The sequence below is a fragment of the Zasmidium cellare genome (genome assembly GCF_010093935.1).
Source record: "Zasmidium cellare ATCC 36951 unplaced genomic scaffold M409scaffold_31, whole genome shotgun sequence".
Lineage (NCBI taxonomy): Eukaryota > Fungi > Ascomycota > Dothideomycetes > Mycosphaerellales > Mycosphaerellaceae > Zasmidium > Zasmidium cellare.
Genome location: NW_022986975.1, coordinates 427418 through 448237, shown reverse-complemented (window position 1 = coordinate 448237; position 20820 = coordinate 427418). Strand labels below are relative to the sequence as shown.

Below are 20820 nucleotides of genomic sequence, written 5' to 3'. Positions count from 1 at the left end.
TCACTACAAGGAGTAGACTGACTGAGTGAGGACAACAGAAGACGCATGTGATGATAATCATGAGGCATTGGGCCTGTCATGGCCTGAGGTTGTCAGCTCTCGTTACATAGGTACACAGCAAAGTGGCTTGACCGTCCACGCAACCCGTGACAACCCCTCAGCCTTGTGCGATGGCAAGATCAGATTTTGAGTACATCGGTGCTACTCTATGGGAGTTGGCGGCCTCGTTTTCCATCACTTATCTGCAATTGTTCGACAATTCGTTCGGCTACAATGTCTTGCAGTGAGAACAGGCAAACGGGCATCTGCCATCTTCTCCGCCTTCCAGCCAAGGTCCACGAACGTATCTTCCACTACCTGTTCTCGCGAGATTGGGACTACTGCGAAAAGCTACAGATCACTGGAGACCGACAAGTATACTTGACGACTTCCAAGCGCCCCAGGTGTTTGGCCGGATCTGATGATGCAGCTATCTTACGGACCTGCAAGCTGCTGCACGATGAAGGACTGCCCGTGCTATATGAATGCTCGAAGTTCATCGTCACAATTTCAATGCCAGTTGCATATCCCCGTAGCGAAGAGGTGGAGGGTCTTCCGCTTGGATCTATGGCTTCGACCAAGACGATGTGGCGAAACATGAAGCATTTGAAGTTGATTGTGCGCTGGGAGCAGCACACTAAGAAACTCGTTTTTACTGTTCACGACTTCGTGAACGCTTGTCGAGACAACATGGGCCTCAGCATCTCTGAATTGAAAATAGAGGGTATATACAGCCATGATGGATCCGTCAACCCTATCCTAATCTGCTTGGCCCGCTTGAGATATCCAGAACCTCCAAGGGTGTGGTTCAAGTTCACCGAAGTCCGGTTTAGGCGGTCTCCAGACGTTAGCTTGGAGGATTTCCTCACAGCCACTGGTGGTCGGGATGTTTCAAATGAGTTTGAGACACAAGAAGACCGCCTGCGATTTCCTCATGTAAGCGTCCATCCCTTGGTTGGTGTGCTTGATGCTGATAAACGAGAAGCCCGAGGACTATCAACGTTGCCAGGTTCGCCCTTCCAACCGGAGGCTAAGACTATATCCTCCCTGGGAACTAATCGACTACCAGGGATCCCGTGCGCAGGGTGGGGCCGAGTATCATCATCATGGCTGGATGCGCAGCGGTGACAAAGATGTTGAGAGCGAAGTGACTCGTCGAGGATAAGTGCGCTTGATATTTGGATTTCGACACCAGAGGGTCCCGTGGACATCCATTCTTGGGACCAGGTCATACTGCTTATGAGGTGCTTAAATGGAGATGAGCGGATAGTTGAGCCGACGTCTTGCTAAGTACGCAGCAACAAAGCGGTTTGGGGCTTCGCTGTTCTGGTTGCTGCAAATGTATAAGTACAACGCATCAGGAAAAGAACTTTCGTCGTCATACCATTTCATCGCATTCTGCTATTTCCACTCCACCGTGACTGCTATAATGAGCCACACTCGGACAGCCCAAGCCGTCGTCGACACCGTAGCTGTACCCTGGGTGGTACTGAAGTCACCGCCTTCCAACGCTGCCCGGTGCTTGTTGGCCTTCTTGTCCATATTGCCTTGGCCTGTACCATGCTACCACTCAAGCAGTCGATCCTTGTCCTTCGCTTTTGCTCTTCTTCTTGCGCAGTGTATGCCCCATCGGACTCCCATCCCACCCTCTCACTGATTCCTAAAATTCTTCTTCTGATAAAACAAATCCGTCCTCGAACTCCCCAAATTGATAATCTTCGGACACCCATCGCGATCCTTCTCCAGCCGCGTGCACTCGAAGCAGTAGAAGGCGTCCGAGATACCCTCGCCGCCGCACACGACGCACTTGTTCTGGTAGTTGCCGAAGGCGCATTCGTCGCAGATGCGCACGAGGGTCGTGGGCCGCACGTACGAGTCGCAGACGGGGCATTTGCCGTCGCATTTGTCGCAGAGGCGGCCCATCGAGGTGCCGGCCATTTTGCGGCACATGACGAGGTCGCTGTTGGGACGTGGGTTAGTAGGTGCTGGAGGGGGAAGAGTTGGAGTAAGACTTACGGATGATGGCGAGACATGGTCGCTGTTGTTTGGAGGTGATGGAGGTCGCGGTCTCGCCGAGATCAGATCGGTTGTTTGTTCGAGTTACTCAGTCAAGAGGCGTCTGGAGGAGAGAGTGCTGTTGGCAAAAAGTTGTAGACTTGACGACGTGAGCTTGAGAAAGTGCTCGAAGCCTGAGGTCTCAAAAGTGGCTGACCAATGTGGCGACGCATCACATGCGGGGCTGGAGATTCACTTGCACATGCTCGCGTGACATTCACATAAAGACATTTCATTCCCGTATATTCTTTACAATGCCTGACGATATCCATTGCTATGCAAAAACACAGACATCTGTCGTCTACAACTTCGACTTCCCCGAGCTCATCTCTTTCTTGGCCTGGTCTCGTAATATCCGCTTCAAGATCTTTCCCGACGCATTCTTTGGTATTGTGTCTAGAAAGACCACCCCACCCTCTAGTCTCTTGTATGATGCAAGCTTCTCTTTGATGTATTGAGCAATGTCCTCTTCTGTAGGCTTGCTACCGTTTGGATCCCGTCTCGTGACGTATGCTCGTGGCAGCTCTCCTCCTTCTCTTACTGGGTCTGGTACACCGATGACTGCGGCGTCGACGATATCGGGGTGAGATAGCAGGACACCTTCGACTTCCGGCGGCGCTACTTGAAATCCTCGCACTTTGATCAGTTCCTAAATTCTCTGTCAGTTCTGCTCTCAATATCACATGGCTCGTTCTCACCTTCTTCCTGTCCACGATGTAGTAGAGCTTGGTCTTTGGATCTATCCAAGCGATGTCACCGGTGTGGAAGTAGTTGTCCTTATCCCAATCTCTGGAATTGGCCTCAGGATTTTCAAAGTACCCCTTGATGATGGTCGGTCCCCGAATGCAGAGCTCTCCTCTCACATCGTACCCGCTAATGTCCTTGCCATCGTCGTCGATAAGCTTTGTGTCCAGGTTGGGCAGTGGCCAGCCAACACTACCGGTAATGTCCTTCGCGGGATAGGCATGTCGCGTAGCTATGCAGCTCGTCTCCGTCATGCCCCAAACTTGAGTCAAAGGAGCTCCATCGTCCAGAAGCGCTTGCATTCGAGCCTGTGGTGCCTTGTCCAGAGGAGCTGCTCCACATTGGCCAACCTTTGCCGATTTCAGGCTGTATTTATTGTTGAGAGGGCTGTTGATTGCCATGACTGCTATCGGTGGGACGACTCCAAGGTCTGTGATCTGATACTTTTCGTGTGCCCAGAACCAGTTCTCGGGGTCGAATCTAGGCAGGACGTAGGCCTTGTCTCCGTTTCGCAGGGGAGTACAGAAAGCACCTGGAGCAGTGGCGGCGTGGAACATGGGCAAAGCAAGCAGACGCTTGACCTTCCATGGTCTGGGGTTGGTCTCGTAGACCAGCGTATGTTGAGCTGTAAGATTCAGATGAGAGAGCTCTGCCGCTTTTGGGAGACCTGTTGTGCCCGAACTGTACAGTCTCGCAGCGCCAGTCATGTATGCCTTGTCGTAGTCGTTGAAACGCACCCAGTCCTGCTCGCCATGTTGCAAGAGGTCATTCCACTGCAGGTAGCCCTCTGGAGTCTTTCCTGGGTCATGATGTCCATCCGGGTTGAAAATGATTACATTCTTCTTTGAGATGCCATTGTCCTCTGCCGCCTTCAGAATGTTGTTCAACAGCGATGGTTGTGTGAGCACGAATTTGACTTTTGCGATCTTGGTCGTGTGGGTGAGCTCGTGTTGCGTATACGCAGGATTCGTTCCGGCGTATACTCCTCCAGCTGCCACGACTCCGAGGAAGAAGAGCCTGTCCAGGTGTCAGAGCTGTTCACTAAACAATGCATTAGGGTACCCACGGATAGTAAATGTCGTTGAAGGAATGTATCGAGACACAATCGCCTTTTTGAAGACCAATAGCTTTGAATCCAGCAGCGAGTTGTCGAACGAGCTTGTGTGCCTGTCTTGCTGAGATCGATCTTTCTGGCTTCAGGGCGTCAATGTACATGGGCTCGTCCCAGTCATATCTAGCTCTGTTAGCACAGCCAAGCAGTTCTGTGGAATGCGAACTTACTTCACGTGGTCGAAAGTCCAGCTCAGGATGTCCTCGTTGGACAACGGAACGTGTTCTTGTGCGAGGAACGGCATCGCGTCGACGTGCTAAATTTTGATCTATGGCGAGCGGAGGGTGAGAAGAGAGAGGGAAGAGGTTAGGAAGTGGGAAAAGAATGCAATCGAAGGCCTTACTCGCACAGTCTTATCTCCAGCCGACGGGACGTGTGCAAGTACATAACTCACCATTCCCACGCGCGAAGAGCTTCAACTATATTCCTGGATCTCACACCGAGGTCATCAGACGCGCCTCTGAGTCGGGCCGCTCTAGTCAAAGTGATGAAATGCCGTCCCCCGCCTCCACAATGCCTACACTGCCGGTCCAATGTGGCATAGTTAGCTGGAGACGGATGTTTGTGACACGAATTCCCGAATGGTGTATCGCCGGTGATGCAAGTGTGGCATTTGACTGAGCGCGGCGTGCCCGGGGAGGATCATTAGAGTGCATATGTCCGACCAAGCTTCTGCGGGCAAAAGATGGAGGTTAGAGAGAAATGTGACACGCCTCGGGAGAAAGAACTGGACGTTGATGTGGGGGCCGAGAGCAGCCGAGAAATCGGCTTTAAGCCGATTCCAACCCTCAGATGTATGCTGATGCATTGATCAGTACGTTGTCTGAATATGGAAACAATGCCATGAATGTAAGACGAAGCATAAAAATGTGATCGTATATGACAGATCCGATTAGTGACCTTCGGATCTTCGTGCCCACGCCGACTGCTCCAGAAGGATATTCTTGCTGACGCCAATGGAATCCGTGTGCTTCCTATAATCCGTCCCAGCACGACATGTAGTCAGATATATCTCTGGGTGGGGGCCCTATGTCGAGAAAATCTACATCACAACGAAGACCTGCCCGTATCTTCCGCAGCGTGATGACGACGTCCTGGGAATCCGGGAGCAAGATGCTCTCTCCTGGGCTCGACTCCTTCGAGGCATGCGAATGTCTGACTCGGAGTTCTCACGACATCACTCGACATCGGATTCTTCCAGCGACAAAGTGTTTGTCTAGTTCCGGTGTCCGCCGTACCAGTGTCTCTGGTGGCGTTTCTTGTCCGGCTTGAAGAAGCCCTGGCATGTCGCCGCTGCGCAGAGACACCAGCCTTTCCTGGGTGGCATGAAGAAATTTCTCCCCCTCAGCGATCAAGATCTGTTGCTCCTAGCCGGTATAGATGTATTGGACCGTCTCACCATGATCGGGGCAGGCAATCGTTGGTGCAAAGGCTTAGAAGGCCAAGTCGATGCGAGGCTCGAAACTGCTTTCGCACAGCCCAACAGGCCACTTCCGGATCATCAGATCTTTAAGTCGCAGAGTACGTTCGAGTGCCGACGATTCTGCGGCTCAATGACGATTTCAGCTGCCGCATAAGTCGATCCATCGTCCAGCAAGAAAAGAAGCCAGAGACGAGGTGACCGCATCGCCAACGATTATGTGGTCGCAATGGCAGCGTGCGGCAGTCACAGAATTTCCAATATCTCGTCTTGCTTATAAGGCGTCTGAGATTGTCGACATCAACTACCACTTGCATCAGCTCGCATGTCATAATACAGCAAGATATCAGTGGCAGCTTTACCGACGGTATGCACATCGCGTGGAGTCCAACAGCACACATCGGCCTCCTGGTCGTGACTTCGTTTTTCGGCGGCAGCGCTTTCAGCAGTCTTGGTCGCATTCGTCGCTCTGGCCGTCCGACTAGGAAGGCCGTTGTCTTGTGGAAATCATGTCGACTTCTCACCTCTCGCGACCCATCTGTTAGAGGCTGTCATCGTCGTCATAGTCTGCCTCGTAACCTCGGGGATCGGCCATCTGGCGTGTATGACTCGTTGTCGGACGTGAAGACCCATGGTCAGGCTGATAGCCACGATCTGCGAGAGCCTCTGTGAGGGAACAGGCTGTTTGGCGTAACTCTCTTTCGATATGGATCGAACCAGGGCCTAGCACGGGGATATCCATAATCCTGGATTGTGTAAGCATACAGATGTCAAGGAAAGTTATTGATGTCTACCAACCATCTGGTTATTGCTGCGTTCTTCTCCGAGCTGTCCACGCTACTCTGAGGCGTCAGAGTCTGTCTGTCCTCGATGGCGAACTTGGGATCCGGATTGAAACGAGCAGTGGTAGTGAGGTGCTGGTGGGGCGAAAGGTCTCTGCTGTAGCATTCGACGCATCGTCCGTTGGGCTGCGTTATTTTCATCCCACGAGGTTCGCAGCGATAGTGAGGTGCTTTTCAAAAGTCAACACTATCTCCATCAATTCAGCTTTTACTGGGCCACTCACCGACGTCACGCAAGCAGACGTTTGGAGTCGCCGAGACGTGACCGCACGAGTAGGAGACGATGTACGTTCCGAAGCACATTGCCGTGGGTGGCGTTGAAATCCTCTGTAATGGTGGTGGAAGGCTGTGTTAAGGTCCCATCGCTTGAAGCACATCCTCAGAGTCGGTGACAGTGGTACTGACTTGCAGATGGAAGACAAAAATTCGCAACAGACATGATCAAATAAACCGAAGTATAGAGGTGTCAGCAAGAATACCTAATACATTGGAATGGGTGGATAGGAAGAACTTCGTGTTTCGGGTGTCCCAATGCCAGAGTGTCCGCGAATGGGGAATCCTGGCCGGGCGAGTCAGATCTTTTTGACGTAGCGTGAGCGGTCAACCAGACCACAACCAAGCAGCGCAAACTTACGACAGTGTCTCTAGCGACCCCGGGACCGCCACCCATTCGCGATTGCATGTCTACACCGCCTCGAGACCGCTCATTGCGGCAGAAACTTGACTTCTGTTTGGAGGCCCGCCTTCTGCAGCCTCTCGAGATACGACGAGCTATTGGCAAGCGCCCCGGGGGTGAGGATTCCGCCCGCTTTAAGACCATGCATTACCGTCTCGTCGCGGGCTATCGTCACTGCCGCCTCGCACAGGAAAACAGCCGTCAAGTGGTACATACTACCTTCCCATCTCATCTGGCCAAATGCTCTCTTTGGATCGTTAGGGTCCGTGACGTCTGCGTTGGCAATCGCGCGCCATTCGCAGTATTCTCGTTTAGCTTGTCTAGACATGATCAGGCTTGTGGCGTAGTGCAGCAAACACTTTTCAACTCACTCTCGGGTTGGTCCTTCGCCCGGCTGATAGACAAATCTCTTGATGATCCAACGGACTGGTGGCAGGATAAGTGCAAGTGCCCCGAAAGTCAGAGCAAAGTGGACGATCAACGCATGAAGCGTACCCTTAGCCCGCATATATGGACTGAGCTGGAAGTTCTTGCCATAGAATCGGCCGCCGTCAAGAAGACTCCACGTCCGATTCACAATTGGCGCATCCGTCGGTCCCTGGAGCGAACTCGTGAGCAGGCCAAGATCGCTGTCATTCCGTATACCCGTCAAGATCTCCAACAGAGGCTTTCGGCGCTTCTGCTGAGGTGGGGATATGCTGCATAAAGAGAAGGGCGACATGCTCTTTGCGACCTGGCGAAGGTTGTAAGACTCGAACAAGGTCAAGAGCGTGTCCAGAGTTCCGCCCGATGGGATACCCTTGATATCGTACATGATATCAACCACCTCTGCAGTTCCGACCGAGAGCGCGCGGCGGATATGAGTCGCGAGCATCCAACACATGAGGTCAGTGGGCGCGCTCTCTACTCCGTTTTGCGGTATCATAATGGCCCCAGTTTGCTTTGCTGTCGACTCATACTTCTGCACCATGTCGTAGACCCATGGCACTTCTCCTATGAAAGTTGTCAGACTGAGTTGCCGTCTACTGAATCGTTACACGGTAGCTCACCGGTGCAGTCGAGATAATGTGTGCCATTCTCTGCGCAAGCTTCGAAAGGAAGAGTACCGTAGCGGTGGTAGGGTCCTATATTCTTTGAGCATCCACTTGCAAACCCGGCGTAGGCTGGGTTATTCGCGCACCGACTGTACTGATGAGCACTTTCGTCTTCTTCACGAGCTTCACGAGGTCATCCTTGGTCAATGATACTATCTCGATTCCTGGTTGTTGGCGATCTTGATTCAAAGCATGCAGCTCGCCGGCCAACTTTTCCAGCTTCTGCTGAGACCGTCCAGCAATGGCCCATTTCAAGTCGGTGGGAGCATTGGTGGTGAGGTGCTCTGCCGCGTACTTTCCTGTGTATCCGGTGGCACCGAAGACAACGACCTCGTACTGGCGCTCCGACTGTGGCATGGTGGATGGGATGGTAGGTGAGAGATGGGAAGGAAAGAAGAGGGCGATGAAGAAGCACAGTTTTGCTCGTTACCTGGTAGCACTCGGAGCAAGGACTGGGAACAGAAACCAGTGGCCGAGATTGCGACACCAATTGGTCTTCTGGTTGCTGCCCCTAAAACATCCCGAGCAAGCGATTGTGCACAGAGCCGAGGCGTCACAGCTCGTGGAGAAGTGTTGACGAGGTCGACGGGAGAACTCCTGACCGTTGCACGCGAGCGTGAGCAGGATAAGATATTGATTGAGCGCGTCAAAATTTGATGCGTCTTTTGGTTGGCGTAGCTTGTGGGTCAAAACGCTCTGCTCGCTTGCCGAACATTTTGCGCAGTCTCAGTGGCACAGACGGCTGGCGCTTGACTGCTGGGGGTCATCTGTGGACCTGAGACTACATTTTGCGTCAAGTCCGGTCTTGGCAGTCCACCCACAAGCATCGAAACCCCGTGCCCGTCTCTACACTTCAGCGACACCCTCCATCTCTCTGTCATTGTCAACCACACACAACCGCCACAATGACGAAGCGCACCAAGAAGGTCGGAATCACCGGAAAATACGGCACGCGGTACGCACACCCTCCATGATATTTCGCTATTCCGGTGGGACAAGGGAAGAAGTTGGACACCACGCCTCGAGCAGTGACCGGTTCTTCCACTTGGAAAGCGACAGCAATACCTTTCCGGATATGTTCTGACTCTTCCTGAATAGCTACGGTGCCTCGCTCCGAAAGCAGGTCAAGAAGATCGAAATCTCCCAGCATGCACGATACACCTGCACCTTCTGCGGAAAGGTCACCGTCAAGCGCGAATCTGTTGGCATCTGGAACTGCAAGTCATGCGGCAAGACCGTAGCAGGAGGAGCATACACCGTCTCGTACGTACTTGGAATGGAGTGGTAGGCAGGCAAGACGTTTTTGAGGCTGACAAGAATACACAGTACCCCAGCTGCTGCTGCGACTCGCTCGACCATCAGACGTCTGCGCGAGATTGCTGAGGTTTAAGATGGCGATTTTCATGCATTGGGGGGCTTTTACGGAGTTTACATGGGCTCGCGCTCGAGATGGGCAGAGCAGAGCCGGTTTGCTAGCGACCTGAACGAATGAAAGTCTCACAAACGACCAGTCAATTCACCCACCTTCCTTTCCTTCACCAAAAGGTATCGCCGAGCCGAAACCACATCGGACGTTCGCGCATGACTCTTTGTTAGAATCTAAACCAATCAGTGCAAAAGCATGGGCACAAGATAGTGACGCCAGGACGAGCGACGAGGCAATCTATCTCAGGCACGTTCGGCGGTCTCACAAGACACTCACGCGCCCACACAATGTCATTCCAGACTCACTTTGCCGCAACGCAGTCACAAGGACGAACATTTTCGGTCGCTGATGAAACCGATGCCTGGCGGTCGAATCACGTGCCTTCCCCGGATTCTTTGGCGAGTATAAAGCTGGACTTCCAGTGAGCTTCCTCTCTTCTTCGTCCCACTTCAAACCTCGAGTCTTTCACAACTCATGTCCCTCCCTCCACACTCACCTTCACTTACCTCAAAACAACCCTCAAGGCATGGCAGACACATGCATTGTCTGTTTAGGTGACCTCCGAACGACTTTCGCCGAGGACCCACCGCCGGAAGCTGCCGCCACTGTTGGTGATGATGGAGCTGGCAAAGACGATGATGCCAAGAAGATAGCGAGCTCGAGTTCGAAAAGGTACTATACCTGAGATGCCTTGATCGATCCCAAAGTCCGCCTTACCGGCGATGCACTACCTACCATACTGGAGGCCTCCTTGGCCTGCCCACCGCGATACCGTTTCGGTACCATGCTTCCTACTTGGACGGCTTGAAGATCTAGAAGATATTCGCCGAATAAGCTTGGAAGGTGAGGTTTTTCCCAGCTTTGCATTTGTTTGCGAAGCGGCTGGAGGCCTCCAGTATGCATCAGCGAACCTAGGCTGACATTGTGTTGCATAGTATCGAAGACGACGACGAAGCCGTTGCACACCTCTTACCCTGCAAACACGACCTGCACAACTCCTGCCTCAAGCCATGGGTCGAGCGAGCGAACAGCTGCCCAATATGCCGAACCGTATTCAACATGGTCGAAATCAGCCGGACTCTTGGCGGGCCAGTTGCCGACAGCTACGCGGTGAAGGACAGGACTCAAGAGGCGGAGATAGATGCTTCGATGATAGTGGAGGACGAGCTGTTCGCGGTCGAGGCATGGGACCCTTGTCTCGTCTGCGGCAATGCAGACGACGGCCATAGTGTCATGTATTGCGACGGCTGCGACCGGACTGTTCACATCTTCTGTGCTGGATTTGACGACGCCCCTGATGTGTGGTACTGCGAGACATGTTTGGTCGATCTGGAGAATGACACGGACCTCCCGGGCATGGCGTCGGCACTGCGACGACGCCCTCGCGCTCGCAACGGTGCTGCAAATGGAAACGCCAACCGTGCCCAGCCACGTCGCCGTCGCCAGAACGATGCTTTATGGGCTCGTGTATGGCAAGAAGTATCACGAAGACTTGATCTCGACCTGGACTTCCCTTTTGACGAAGAGCCAGCTGACCAGAGGACCGAAGAACAACGTCGCGAGTTTCAGCGATGGCAGCGGAGATTCGAGGTGGCCAGCCGCCAAGGCGCCACAAATCGACTACGCGGGATTGCACAGGCGTCGCTACAGCAAGACTTGCCACCTAACCCTGAGTCCGAAGAAGAGATTCGAGCCTGGAATGCTTTCGACAAGGCCAGAGAATCGCAAGATGCCCCACAAGATGCTCCCGTCAACACCAGACGTCGCAAGCGGCGCAACTCGGACCTCCCAGAGTCGCCTCAAGAGCATGAGCAGTCATCAGAGCACTTGGATCAACCCCAGCTCAAGCGTCCCCGACTGAAGCGCCCACCACCAGAGCCTGGACAGGCTGAGTCTTCAACAGCAGCGCATCGAAGATCTGCCGCGGAACCCACATTCCTATCTTCCCTCCTTCATGAAGTAGAGACTAAGCCCGCATCGGCCGCTTCACCGGCCACCTCTGACCAGGCGCCTGGCCAGTACTCGCCAAGAAATTCCTCTCCAGCGCGTTCGCCTGCATCATCCGAATGCGGCACTCCCAAGGCTGGAACACCGCCACCTCATCGGCCTCTTTCGCCCCCACTCTCCTCGACCATCATGCCAGCCATGTCACCATCAGCGCAGATATTCTCGCCATTTTCACCAACAGGATCTAGACTGGACCGCGATACTACAGACGGCCTCCTACGGCGTGGACGTCGGCGACGGACAGTCCAAGAGGATGACGAGCAGGAGGAAGCAAGCCCTGTCGAGCGGCAGTCATCAGCATCGCCATCTCGTGCACTCTCGTATTCTGCAAAGGAAGAGATCCAACGCATGGTTAAGCTGTCGCTAGGACCTCGATATCGCGACAAGGAGATCACGAAAGATCAGTATACCGACATCAACAGGGATGTGTCACGCAAGCTATACGATCTGGTCGGTGACGCTTCGGCGCTCACCAACTCGGATGAGAGGGAGAAATGGCAGAACGTTGCCGGCGAGGAGGTCCAGAAGGCCGTGGATGCTCTTTCCACAAGCAATGACACATCTGACGAGTGATGGATGACTTGTCCTGTACTGAGTTGGAAGTACATGCGTGATGTTTTTGAAGCAGCTGTTCATCCCGCAGGTCGGAGCAACGACAAGGCGATGAAGTGATGACTGTCCTTTGTAGATACCCTATAGCGTTTGAAATGACCTTGATACTATTGCAAACATCTTGAGATGAGATATCACACCATCGCATCGTCGTAATTGGAGGCCTATCAAAGGCCGCCTCGGCCAAGCTAGAAAGCTCCGGTCTTCGGTGCTGAAGGCTGTGCGTCTCTTCAGTCGACTCCGTGGCGTTCGTACTTTTATTCGAGCGACGCAATCTTTTGATGGCGCGCAGCTGTTGATCTGTGGATTCGAAAACGATGGCTTCAAAACCTCACGTCGTTGTCATTGGGTATGTCGGCTACTCACTCCACGCCATGCAAAAGACTGACAACAGCACAGCGCCGGAGTCATTGGCCTCACCACCGCTGTATTTCTAGCTGAGGCAGGATACGTAGTGACAGTCGTAGCCGCTCATGTACCCGGCGACTCGAGCATTGAATATACCTCGCCATGGTACGTCCGAGAACACTTATCAAAAGCACCAATGATTGACACGGCGACAGGGCAGGAGCTCACTGGCGGACCCACGCCACCGTCGACGAACCAGAGCAATGTGACTGGGACGTACAGACATTCCAGTACTGGCTCGAGTTGGTGGGTAAGGAGGAAAAGGACTCCAAAGTACCGAAATCTGGCTTGAGGGTATAAGTCCTCCAAAAACTTCACTCTACAACCGCACCTCTCCTGACTGATTTATGCCAAACAGCTCGAAGAATCCATCCACTACTGGGACGGCCCCGTGACCGAAGACCTCTGGTGGGCGCCTCACGTGCTCAACTTCCGGCAGCTGAACACGTTCGCCGAACCCATCGCCTCGATCAATGCGACCCGGCCAGCTCATGCCCCCGAGATCAAATGGGGTGCTACTTCACAAGCTTTCTCCATCAATGTCCCGCAGTATTTTCTCTATCTCCAGGAGCGTGCGCGAGCTTCCGGGGCGGTGATTTTCCAGTCGAAACTGCCGACTGATGGCGGGTTGGAGAAGGTTTTGAGCGCGGCGGAGGGGATCGCACATGCGTTGAAACGGGGGAAAGTGGAATGTTTCGTGAACGCGACGGGGTTGGGTGCGAGGGAGGTTTGTGGTGATGAAGGGATGTATCCGATCCGAGGACAGACGGTTCTCGTCAAGGGCGAGGCGAAAGCCACGAGGACGAGGTATCACGGCGGGAAGATCGGCGAGGGGTCTACATCGTATGTTATCGTGAGGCCGGGCTCTGGGACGACGATTCTCGGTGGCACGAAGGAGAAAGGGGAGTGGAGTGCGGTGCCGGATGAGGCGACTACGAAGAGGATTTTGGAGAGGTGTGGTTGGATGGCGCCGGAGTTGTTGACGGGGAAGGATGGGGGGTTTGAGGTTGTTAGTGTGCAGGCTGGGTTGAGGCCTGGGAGGGTTGGGGGTCCGAGGACTGAGAGGGAGGTTGTGAAGGGGAGGCAGGTGGTGCATTCGTATGGGCATGCGGGTGGTGGGTATCAGAATTCTATTGGGGCGGCGAGGAAGACGATTGGACTTGTTGGGGAGAGTGTTGGGAAGGGGGCGAGGGCGAGGCTGTAGTTTCCAGGAGTCTATATCAATGACCATCGTGACTCGCTGCACGGCCAGCTGTAAGTAGAGTGCGGCGAATCGCTTCATTTCTTTATTCAGGCTCCGTCTCAGCCTTTGCACTCGCTCGTCGAGAGTCTCACATGAGGCTTGGATATGATAGACGCTTTGTAGATGAGCTTAATGCGGGCATATGGCAGAGCCCTCCGCATCACTGCATCTCGCTCTTGGCTTGGGCCGGTTTTTGATCTCCCCAAACAGCACGCTGTCGGCGAACGGAGAGAATCCAAGCACTAAGTTTGTCGCACTGCCAGGTCCCCCTGGAAACAACAACGGATGTCCCGCCTTCGAGTCGATGCCGATCCGTTCGTGGCTAGGGGCTGCACGTGCTTGTGATGGCGGCAATATTGCTGAACCTCTTGGGTACGGCTCACCCAGCAGCACTCGCGGCCTGCTCTCCAGCAACTTGCTTCTCCGTGAGCTGCTTGAGAAGATCTGCAACGACCTTGGCATTCTCGTCGGTCTGTTGTTGGACTTTGCTCTCGCCGAGGGTATTGAGCTGGCCAAAGAGCCACATCTCCTGAAGCTGCCGGATCAAGGTTTGGACATCTTCAGCAGTCTTGATCTGAAATGATGTCAGCTGCAAAGGTAATGTTGGATTTGAACGACAGGACTAACCAGTGCGCTCGTCTCGGTTTTGATTTGGTATTCGGTGACAGCGGTCACGCTGCGGTCTTTTCTGTTCACCTTTGGTCGCATGTGAGCAATTCTTCGAGACATTGATACTGCTTGGGGCGCAACGCTTACAGCAGAGAGTTCGAGGAGCTTTTGAAAGCGACGGACGAGGTCTTCTTGCAGTTTGTCGATTCTAGCTGGTCTGATTTAGAAATAAGACTCCTTTGTCGTGATCGCAGACATACTCATGAATTCACGCGTACTGCGCATAGGTTGTGCCATTGCAGATTCGAGTTCTCTCCGCTCGAGACAACCCAGAGCGACGATGGAGTTGTTAGCCGACTTTGTCTTCGATCTTTGAAGTGATGAATGTTTTCAGTCGTGAAGTGAGATGTTGTGGCCTGAGGCCGCCATTGGACCCTGGCCAGTTGCTGGGGTGACCTCTGTATTTACCAGCCTCCTTCCAAGTCTGGCGTCACACTTCCAGCCACGCCAAACCACCACCCTCCAAAACCGCCCGCATTCCTCTTCCGCACTTCTGGAAAGTCACTCACATCCACCACAATCATTACGCATTCACTGAATAATTCGTGCAGTGCCGACATCAACGCCGACCGTACGAAGTCGCCCCCTCACTGACAACGACACTCCCAAGAGCTCGCTGAGGCTTCGGCCGGCAGCTCACATCGACAATGGCACCCGTACCGCCAGTACTCGGCTTCTTGTTCGCTCCCAGGACCCTCAAGAGCTCAGAACCTATTCCTGACCTCTACGTCTCCTCCCTCGAGCTCGACATTCGCAATGCCGACCCCGCGAAACTCGTCGGCCGTGATGCCTCTCCCACACCAGCTCTCTCACCGATTCAAGAACACGACCTGCAGACGAGAACGATAGAGAAGCGCGCCGATACCAAATTCGTCAAAGGTCAAGGCGCCAGCCCGCCTGAGAGCTTCAACAACAAGGGCTTCTTCGCTCTTTTCGCGATACTTGGTGCTGCCATGGTGCTGGCTGCGATCTGGTTCTTCTTCTGGGCTAAGAATGGTGGCTTCCACTTCCGCGAAGGAGACTGGGACGACTACAAATCCACTGTGCTCCGTCGCAAGGGCCCTGATGGCAAGACATTGAGTAATGCCACCAAGAGCACCAAGCTTGGTGGAGGGAAGTCGATCTACGGAAGCCAGCGTTTCGCCTGGCAGAAGAACATGGCTCAATCCGTCGTTGGAAAGGATGAGAAGGGCAGAAAGGGTGTGCTCGGAAAGAGAGGTTGGGCCAAGACACACAGCATCACCTACAGCGACGACTTCACCGAGACTCTGGCATCGCAGACTGTTACGGACGAGATGACGGAACTTCGAACAGAGCCCGATTATGACAACAGCCACCACTCGAAGCGCTATCGTGATCGCGATGTCAATGCGTACAAGAAAGAGAAGCCAGCTCGAGTTGGTGGTCTCAATCGCGTAGCAGACGGCAGCCACTTTGACTATACCAACACCGATCGTTCCGATATCTTATCCGAGTCCGTCGTTACCGACAATTCATCCCAGCCAATCCTACCCAAGCCTAAGGACAACAAGAAGAAGGACAAGGAGCGAGCCGAGCGCAAAGCACGTGAAGAGGCAGCAAAAATGGAACGACGATGGAAACGCGAGGCAGAGGAGGCAGCAGCAGCACTTGCCCGCGAGAACGCACGACCACCACCACCACCCGCACATGCCCGCAAGAGCACCAGCCCATCCAAGCAACCATCTCCACAGAAACACCGCCGCGACCGCGCTTCCTCGCGCTCTGCGTCCCCAAAGAAGCGCGACTTCTCCTACACCAGCGGCCCCGAATCCGAGATCCTCAGCACAGCATACACCCAATCCACCTCCCAACGCACCGCAAGCTACTACGACGAGTATCGACCCCGCGCAAGCGAGAACCCTCGCTACTCGTCAGACCACGGCCATGCGACCCGCGCCAGCAAGAGCAGGCAGTCGTCCCCGCGCAAGAAGCAGCAGGCCCGTGGAGGCGGAGGAGGCTACCGACGTGGTGGCACCGACAGCGACCTCGAATGAACACGATCCTGAATGGGCTTAAGCTCCATGCGAGCTGATGTGATGGGTTTTCCTTCACACACGTGCACTATGGCTTTGGAGGCGCGGGATGCCACGTCGTTGTGCATGTTCAGCTCCTGTGAGACGATTAGGACCACCAACCGATCCGATGATGACGGAAAAACTTGATGAAGATGAACTGGAGACGAAACTCTTGGGCCCCGATGGTCGAACTACGGATGATTGATGGCGCTTGAGTTTTCGTGCTTGCTTGCTTGCGTTGTGAAGTGTGACACCGGCTTGGGCAGCAAAGCAAAGCAAGGAGACAGTCGGGCCGAGGGTGAAAAGTATACCTTGCCTCATGAAAGCCCAACGACGATGGATGACTGGTATGAGGCGATGGAAGGAAAGGAAATTTTCTGCTTGGGTTACATGAGCGTCTGCCGGCATTTGCAGGCGTTTGGACTGAAGGGCGCCTGTGTGGGATCATGATTAGATCGCAGTCGTAGAGATCGTATAGCATCTTTGTATGAAAGGAATGAGAATCAGAATGAAGCATAAGATCAAAATCCACGCAAACAGCAGTCTCTCATTGATTGCTCGCACAGGTCTCTCTCTCTCTCTCTCTGGCGTATGAAAAAACATCCCAATGTATCATCATCTTCTCGCTGTTCCGTCCATGTGCTCGCTCATCGAATACACCGGTTGCGTTGATAATTCATACAGTCTTGCGTTGCTGATGTTCCTGGCTCTCATGCTCATATCCATTCACCTGCCATTAGCAGCTTCAATCCTGCCTCCTTCCTTCCTGCGTTCCGTCAATGCAAAACGTATAAAAGATCCGAACATGTTGTGGGGTATAACTAACAGACAACAAAACAACAAGCAGAGATCTCGCTCATCAAAGCAGAGACAAAAGAGACAGAAAAGGTCCCATTCAAGACCAGGTATCGCTTCAAGATCCGTCGCTAAACATCCCCAAGCAGAAAAACAACTTTTGGACGCAACCCCTCTCTCAAAAGACCAGCGATCCATACTTTTTGACAGAAAACGCAAGAATTCTTCCTCCATGCTTTTGGAGCGCTCATCCCTTCCACGTCTCGCCGCACAGCAGCTTGGTGGAAGGGCAAAGCAGAGCAGAGCAGAAAAAAGGGATTCGTGTCGTGTCAAGCGTGCATGCGGTAGTTTGTTGTTGGGTATCCAGGTTGAAGAAGAAAGGAAATGGCATGCTAAGTCGTGGAAAAGGTCTCGCTCGGAACGCTCAGATGGATTCGTGGAAAGATGTGTGTAGTGGAGAGTTGTCGTAAAGATCGCCCAAGATGTAGCGGTCGAGATCGGGGTGATGTGTAGATGTATCGTCGTCGTCGTCGTCGTCGTCGTCGTCGTCAATGTCCTGCTTTATCGTCGCAGGTTCGTTGGGGTAAATAGTAGGGAGTTGAGTGGGTTTCTCAGTACCCTTTCTCGAACCCTCCTTCGTCGTAAAGTTCTTCTTCACGGATGACCTTGTCTCGTCTCGAGACGCGAGAGCGGCCCATTCGAGACCCAGAGCTCTTTGAATTACTGCTGCCTTGATAGCCGCTGTCCCTTCCAGAAGTGCTCGCAATCACTAGCTGTGGCGCGCCACCATCTTCACCTGGTCTCATCTCAATTTTCGCGTCGCCGTAGACGTGGAGTACGGTATCGCCACTCTTGATCTTGATGCCATCTGATCGAGAAGCCTTGGATCCCGAATGGTTGCTACTCTTGCCACGAGAGACATGGGAGTGCGAATGAGAGCCGCTCTTACGGTTTTGGGCTTTGATATTTTCAGCAGTGAGTTCGTATGGTTCGCCACCGATGTTGCGTTGATAGGCGGCGACCTTCTCCTCGCGCATGCGCTGTTCTTCAATTTTGTCGTCGAGCCTTTGGTCCTGCAATCGTTTGATGAGCTTCGCTTGGTCCTCTTTGGATAGATAAGCGGAACGTCGGCCAGTTGGGCTTTCGATGATGACTCGAGAGTAGTCGGTCATGCTCGACAGCGACGTGGCCTTGGTACGTCCCGACGAGGCTGTGGTCGACACAGATGGCCGACGGCTGCTATGCGCCGACGATAGCGTGCTTCGTCGATGGTTGCGATCAACGACAGCTCGTTGTGTCCTGTCGGAGTCGTTGATGTCCGATGACGATGGGTAGTCGAGCCCGGTGTCCGATCGAGGTGCACGTCGTAATGGTTCTTGCGGTCGTGATTCCCGTCGACTCTTGGTTGGCACCGCCGTTTCAGTGTAGTACTTCTTGTTGACCGAAGGTCGCCGCGACGATTGTTGGACGACTGCCATCCTTCGCTCCTGTGGTCGTGGATCTCGATAAGATTCGCGCCGTCGTCTGTGGTGATCCTCTTCTTCAGATTCGGAGTACTCGCTCCCCGAAGAAGCAGAGTCGGATTCTGATTCGGTCGATTCAGGGTCTGGGAACTTGCCTGGCATGGCAGGGCGATCGCTTGGTCGTCTCGCTGATACTGTTCGGGTAAGGCCAGGTGCTGCAGGCTTGAACGTTTCCAGTCCAGGAACGTTTGGATTCATCTGTCGAGCAGAAAGGCCGCCAGCATAGCCAGGGAAGCCAGGGTACGTCGTTGCTGTTGGTGATGTTGGCGATTGAGGCAGTGGAGACTGTGGATATGGGACGACTTGAGTCGGCGGTGTCGTTCCGAGATACTGCGCTTGTTGAGCATAGTACGGGTAGTATGCAGAGGCTGAAGGAGGAGGTCCCGGTCGAGTGGAATCGTATGCGTAGCCTGCATTCATGCTGAGTGGCCTTGGTCGCGACATCGAACCAGACCGAGGTCGCGCTGGCGGAGGCATGGCTTGAGCAGCGCTCATCTGGCCAGAGTTGACTTGCGCGTACTGGTACTGAGGGACTGCCTGATACTGGGCGGGAGAGTACTGCTGCGGCGGCGGTGGTTGCTGAGTCGTCGGCGGTTGGTAAAAGGTATGACGTCGCTCAGGGTTAGGCTCTGAATAGCATTTGGGATTTCGACAATTAGAATCTCCGCGCGGACATTTGGTAGTGGAAGCGGCCACAGTGTGCGATCTCTGAGTGCTCCTCGCACTGTCGGCGCGGTGGAGAATGGGCTTGGTTTTGACAGGACTCTGTGGCTGTCGCGCTGAAGTCATGGCGGGCGCAGGGGCAGGGGATTTGCTGGAAGTGCTGACCAGCGGCGCGCTGGCGTGCGACGAGTAGCCCGAGTCGCTGGCTGCATCTCGTCGGTGGGAGGAGCGATCCGTGGGTTTCAAGTTGAGGTTGGCATGTTGGCTGCGAGCTGGACGGCCAGTGTGCGACGCCTGGACGACCGTCTCGGGCACGACGCGGCTCTCGTCGCTGTCGTAGTCCTCGACCTGCGCAGGCTGCGCACTCACGCCTTTCTTGTCCTGAGGCATCTCTTCAGCCTGGCGCTGTAGCCGTGAGGCTGGACTGGTTCTGGCTCTGACCCAGCGGTCGTCAATCGTCAATCCTTGGGCCTGGGGAAGCGACGGCGGCGGGCGAGGCCGCTAAGCGAGCCGAGGCTGGCGAAGATCGGTGGTGCGTGCTGGAGAGTGGTGAGGACGTGCTACCGGCGGTGGTGGCTCTGTGTTCTTCCATTCATCATTGTTCGGGTGTCATGTCTCGGATGGTGGGAGCGTAGGGGCATTGTCGTCGAAGAAGGCGGCAGGCGAACAAACGGGATGACTGTTTGCGCCGGGCCACTTACGGCGTCCTGTCGTCTCACCGGTGCATGCAACAACCACTCACACACACCTCACGATGCAGCAGTAGCAGCAGCAGCAAGCTCCCGGACGACGCACTGCGCGGCGGCGACGTGCTGCTTCTTCAATCAACGCGACCCGTAGCGTCTCGAGTGGCCGAGCGCGCCCGACGGAGGCTCAGCCGGCGATGGTGGTGGAGTGGGAGATGGGCAGCAAAGCCGTCAGACATCGAAGCCCAAAAGCTGGGGTCCTGGGAGGCAGAGCGAGGGATGGGCATGGGACCAAGACGCTCTTTTCTTTCGCACACAGCCGACAAGCGCCTCCAACTAGACGGCAATAGGTTACAACGGCCTGCATGAGCGTGGGTGGTCTGCACGAGCTGCAGCTCGCCCAAGCCCGGAGAGCGTCACGTCGAGTCGGTTAACGACTTTTTTTCCACTCCCCGACACACGCAATGCACGCCCGCTGCGGCTTGGGTTGCACAGTCCGCACATAGGCGGGCAAGTCTACCTGTCTGCCTGCCATGGCCGCCTTGTATCATCGTCGTGCTGCCTACGACCGGCGACCAACACCTCCTCACGGCACTTTCAGGCGCGTGGTGGGTCGAGCGGGTGCCGTCCATGGCGGAGGTCAGCGACAGCGATCTGATTCCTTCAGCGGAAGGCCTCGGGCGATATAGAGCTGGGTTCATCCCCATACTCTGTGCGCCTTTGGCAGTTCATCACCAGTCGTGATCAGCAGTATCGCATCTCGGAACCAAG

General features: G+C 54.4%; 11 protein-coding genes across 11 annotated transcripts; 5 read left to right on the top strand and 6 right to left on the bottom strand.

Annotated features, from left to right (window-relative positions):
- Positions 1 to 273: 273 nt before the first annotated feature.
- M409DRAFT_26423 (uncharacterized protein) lies at positions 274 to 1204 on the top strand (the record flags this gene model as incomplete). The annotated part of the gene is made up of 3 exons (XM_033808105.1): positions 274 to 975; positions 1025 to 1048; positions 1109 to 1204. 3 exons carry the CDS (start codon positions 274 to 276, stop codon positions 1202 to 1204), a joined length of 822 nt encoding a protein of 273 aa, XP_033664276.1.
- A 485-nt stretch (positions 1205 to 1689) lies between these two features.
- On the bottom strand, positions 1690 to 2072 carry M409DRAFT_57661 (uncharacterized protein; the record flags this gene model as incomplete). The annotated part of the gene is made up of 2 exons (XM_033813699.1): positions 1690 to 1999; positions 2056 to 2072. The coding sequence occupies 2 exons, from the start codon at positions 2070 to 2072 to the stop codon at positions 1690 to 1692; spliced, it is 327 nt and encodes a 108-aa protein (XP_033664275.1).
- A 323-nt stretch (positions 2073 to 2395) lies between these two features.
- Positions 2396 to 4193, bottom strand: M409DRAFT_68636 (uncharacterized protein; the record flags this gene model as incomplete). The annotated part of the gene is made up of 4 exons (XM_033817922.1): positions 2396 to 2743; positions 2793 to 3855; positions 3905 to 4072; positions 4120 to 4193. The coding sequence occupies 4 exons, from the start codon at positions 4191 to 4193 to the stop codon at positions 2396 to 2398; spliced, it is 1653 nt and encodes a 550-aa protein (XP_033664274.1).
- Positions 4194 to 5910: 1717 nt separating this feature from the next.
- M409DRAFT_26420 (uncharacterized protein) lies at positions 5911 to 6514 on the bottom strand (the record flags this gene model as incomplete). Its single annotated transcript, XM_033808104.1, has 3 exons — positions 5911 to 6115; positions 6168 to 6381; positions 6436 to 6514. The coding sequence occupies 3 exons, from the start codon at positions 6512 to 6514 to the stop codon at positions 5911 to 5913; spliced, it is 498 nt and encodes a 165-aa protein (XP_033664273.1).
- A 401-nt stretch (positions 6515 to 6915) lies between these two features.
- On the bottom strand, positions 6916 to 8338 carry M409DRAFT_37285 (uncharacterized protein; the record flags this gene model as incomplete). Its single annotated transcript, XM_033810703.1, has 4 exons — positions 6916 to 7207; positions 7259 to 7880; positions 7937 to 8018; positions 8072 to 8338. The coding sequence occupies 4 exons, from the start codon at positions 8336 to 8338 to the stop codon at positions 6916 to 6918; spliced, it is 1263 nt and encodes a 420-aa protein (XP_033664272.1).
- Positions 8339 to 8886: 548 nt separating this feature from the next.
- On the top strand, positions 8887 to 9371 carry M409DRAFT_37278 (uncharacterized protein; the record flags this gene model as incomplete). The annotated part of the gene is made up of 3 exons (XM_033810701.1): positions 8887 to 8936; positions 9080 to 9244; positions 9308 to 9371. 3 exons carry the CDS (start codon positions 8887 to 8889, stop codon positions 9369 to 9371), a joined length of 279 nt encoding a protein of 92 aa, XP_033664271.1.
- A 562-nt stretch (positions 9372 to 9933) lies between these two features.
- Positions 9934 to 11987, top strand: M409DRAFT_57658 (uncharacterized protein; the record flags this gene model as incomplete). The annotated part of the gene is made up of 2 exons (XM_033813698.1): positions 9934 to 10079; positions 10343 to 11987. The coding sequence occupies 2 exons, from the start codon at positions 9934 to 9936 to the stop codon at positions 11985 to 11987; spliced, it is 1791 nt and encodes a 596-aa protein (XP_033664270.1).
- Positions 11988 to 12343: 356 nt separating this feature from the next.
- Positions 12344 to 13638, top strand: M409DRAFT_26416 (uncharacterized protein; the record flags this gene model as incomplete). The annotated part of the gene is made up of 4 exons (XM_033808103.1): positions 12344 to 12375; positions 12426 to 12539; positions 12590 to 12728; positions 12793 to 13638. 4 exons carry the CDS (start codon positions 12344 to 12346, stop codon positions 13636 to 13638), a joined length of 1131 nt encoding a protein of 376 aa, XP_033664269.1.
- Positions 13639 to 14056: 418 nt separating this feature from the next.
- On the bottom strand, positions 14057 to 14583 carry M409DRAFT_26415 (uncharacterized protein; the record flags this gene model as incomplete). The annotated part of the gene is made up of 4 exons (XM_033808102.1): positions 14057 to 14251; positions 14305 to 14373; positions 14434 to 14498; positions 14547 to 14583. 4 exons carry the CDS (start codon positions 14581 to 14583, stop codon positions 14057 to 14059), a joined length of 366 nt encoding a protein of 121 aa, XP_033664268.1.
- A 410-nt stretch (positions 14584 to 14993) lies between these two features.
- M409DRAFT_57656 (uncharacterized protein) lies at positions 14994 to 16361 on the top strand (the record flags this gene model as incomplete). The annotated part of the gene is made up of 1 exon (XM_033813697.1): positions 14994 to 16361. The coding sequence occupies one exon, from the start codon at positions 14994 to 14996 to the stop codon at positions 16359 to 16361; it is 1368 nt and encodes a 455-aa protein (XP_033664267.1).
- A 1427-nt stretch (positions 16362 to 17788) lies between these two features.
- On the bottom strand, positions 17789 to 19753 carry M409DRAFT_57655 (uncharacterized protein; the record flags this gene model as incomplete). The annotated part of the gene is made up of 1 exon (XM_033813696.1): positions 17789 to 19753. One exon carries the CDS (start codon positions 19751 to 19753, stop codon positions 17789 to 17791), a length of 1965 nt encoding a protein of 654 aa, XP_033664266.1.
- Between the last annotated feature and the right edge of the window lie 1067 nt (positions 19754 to 20820).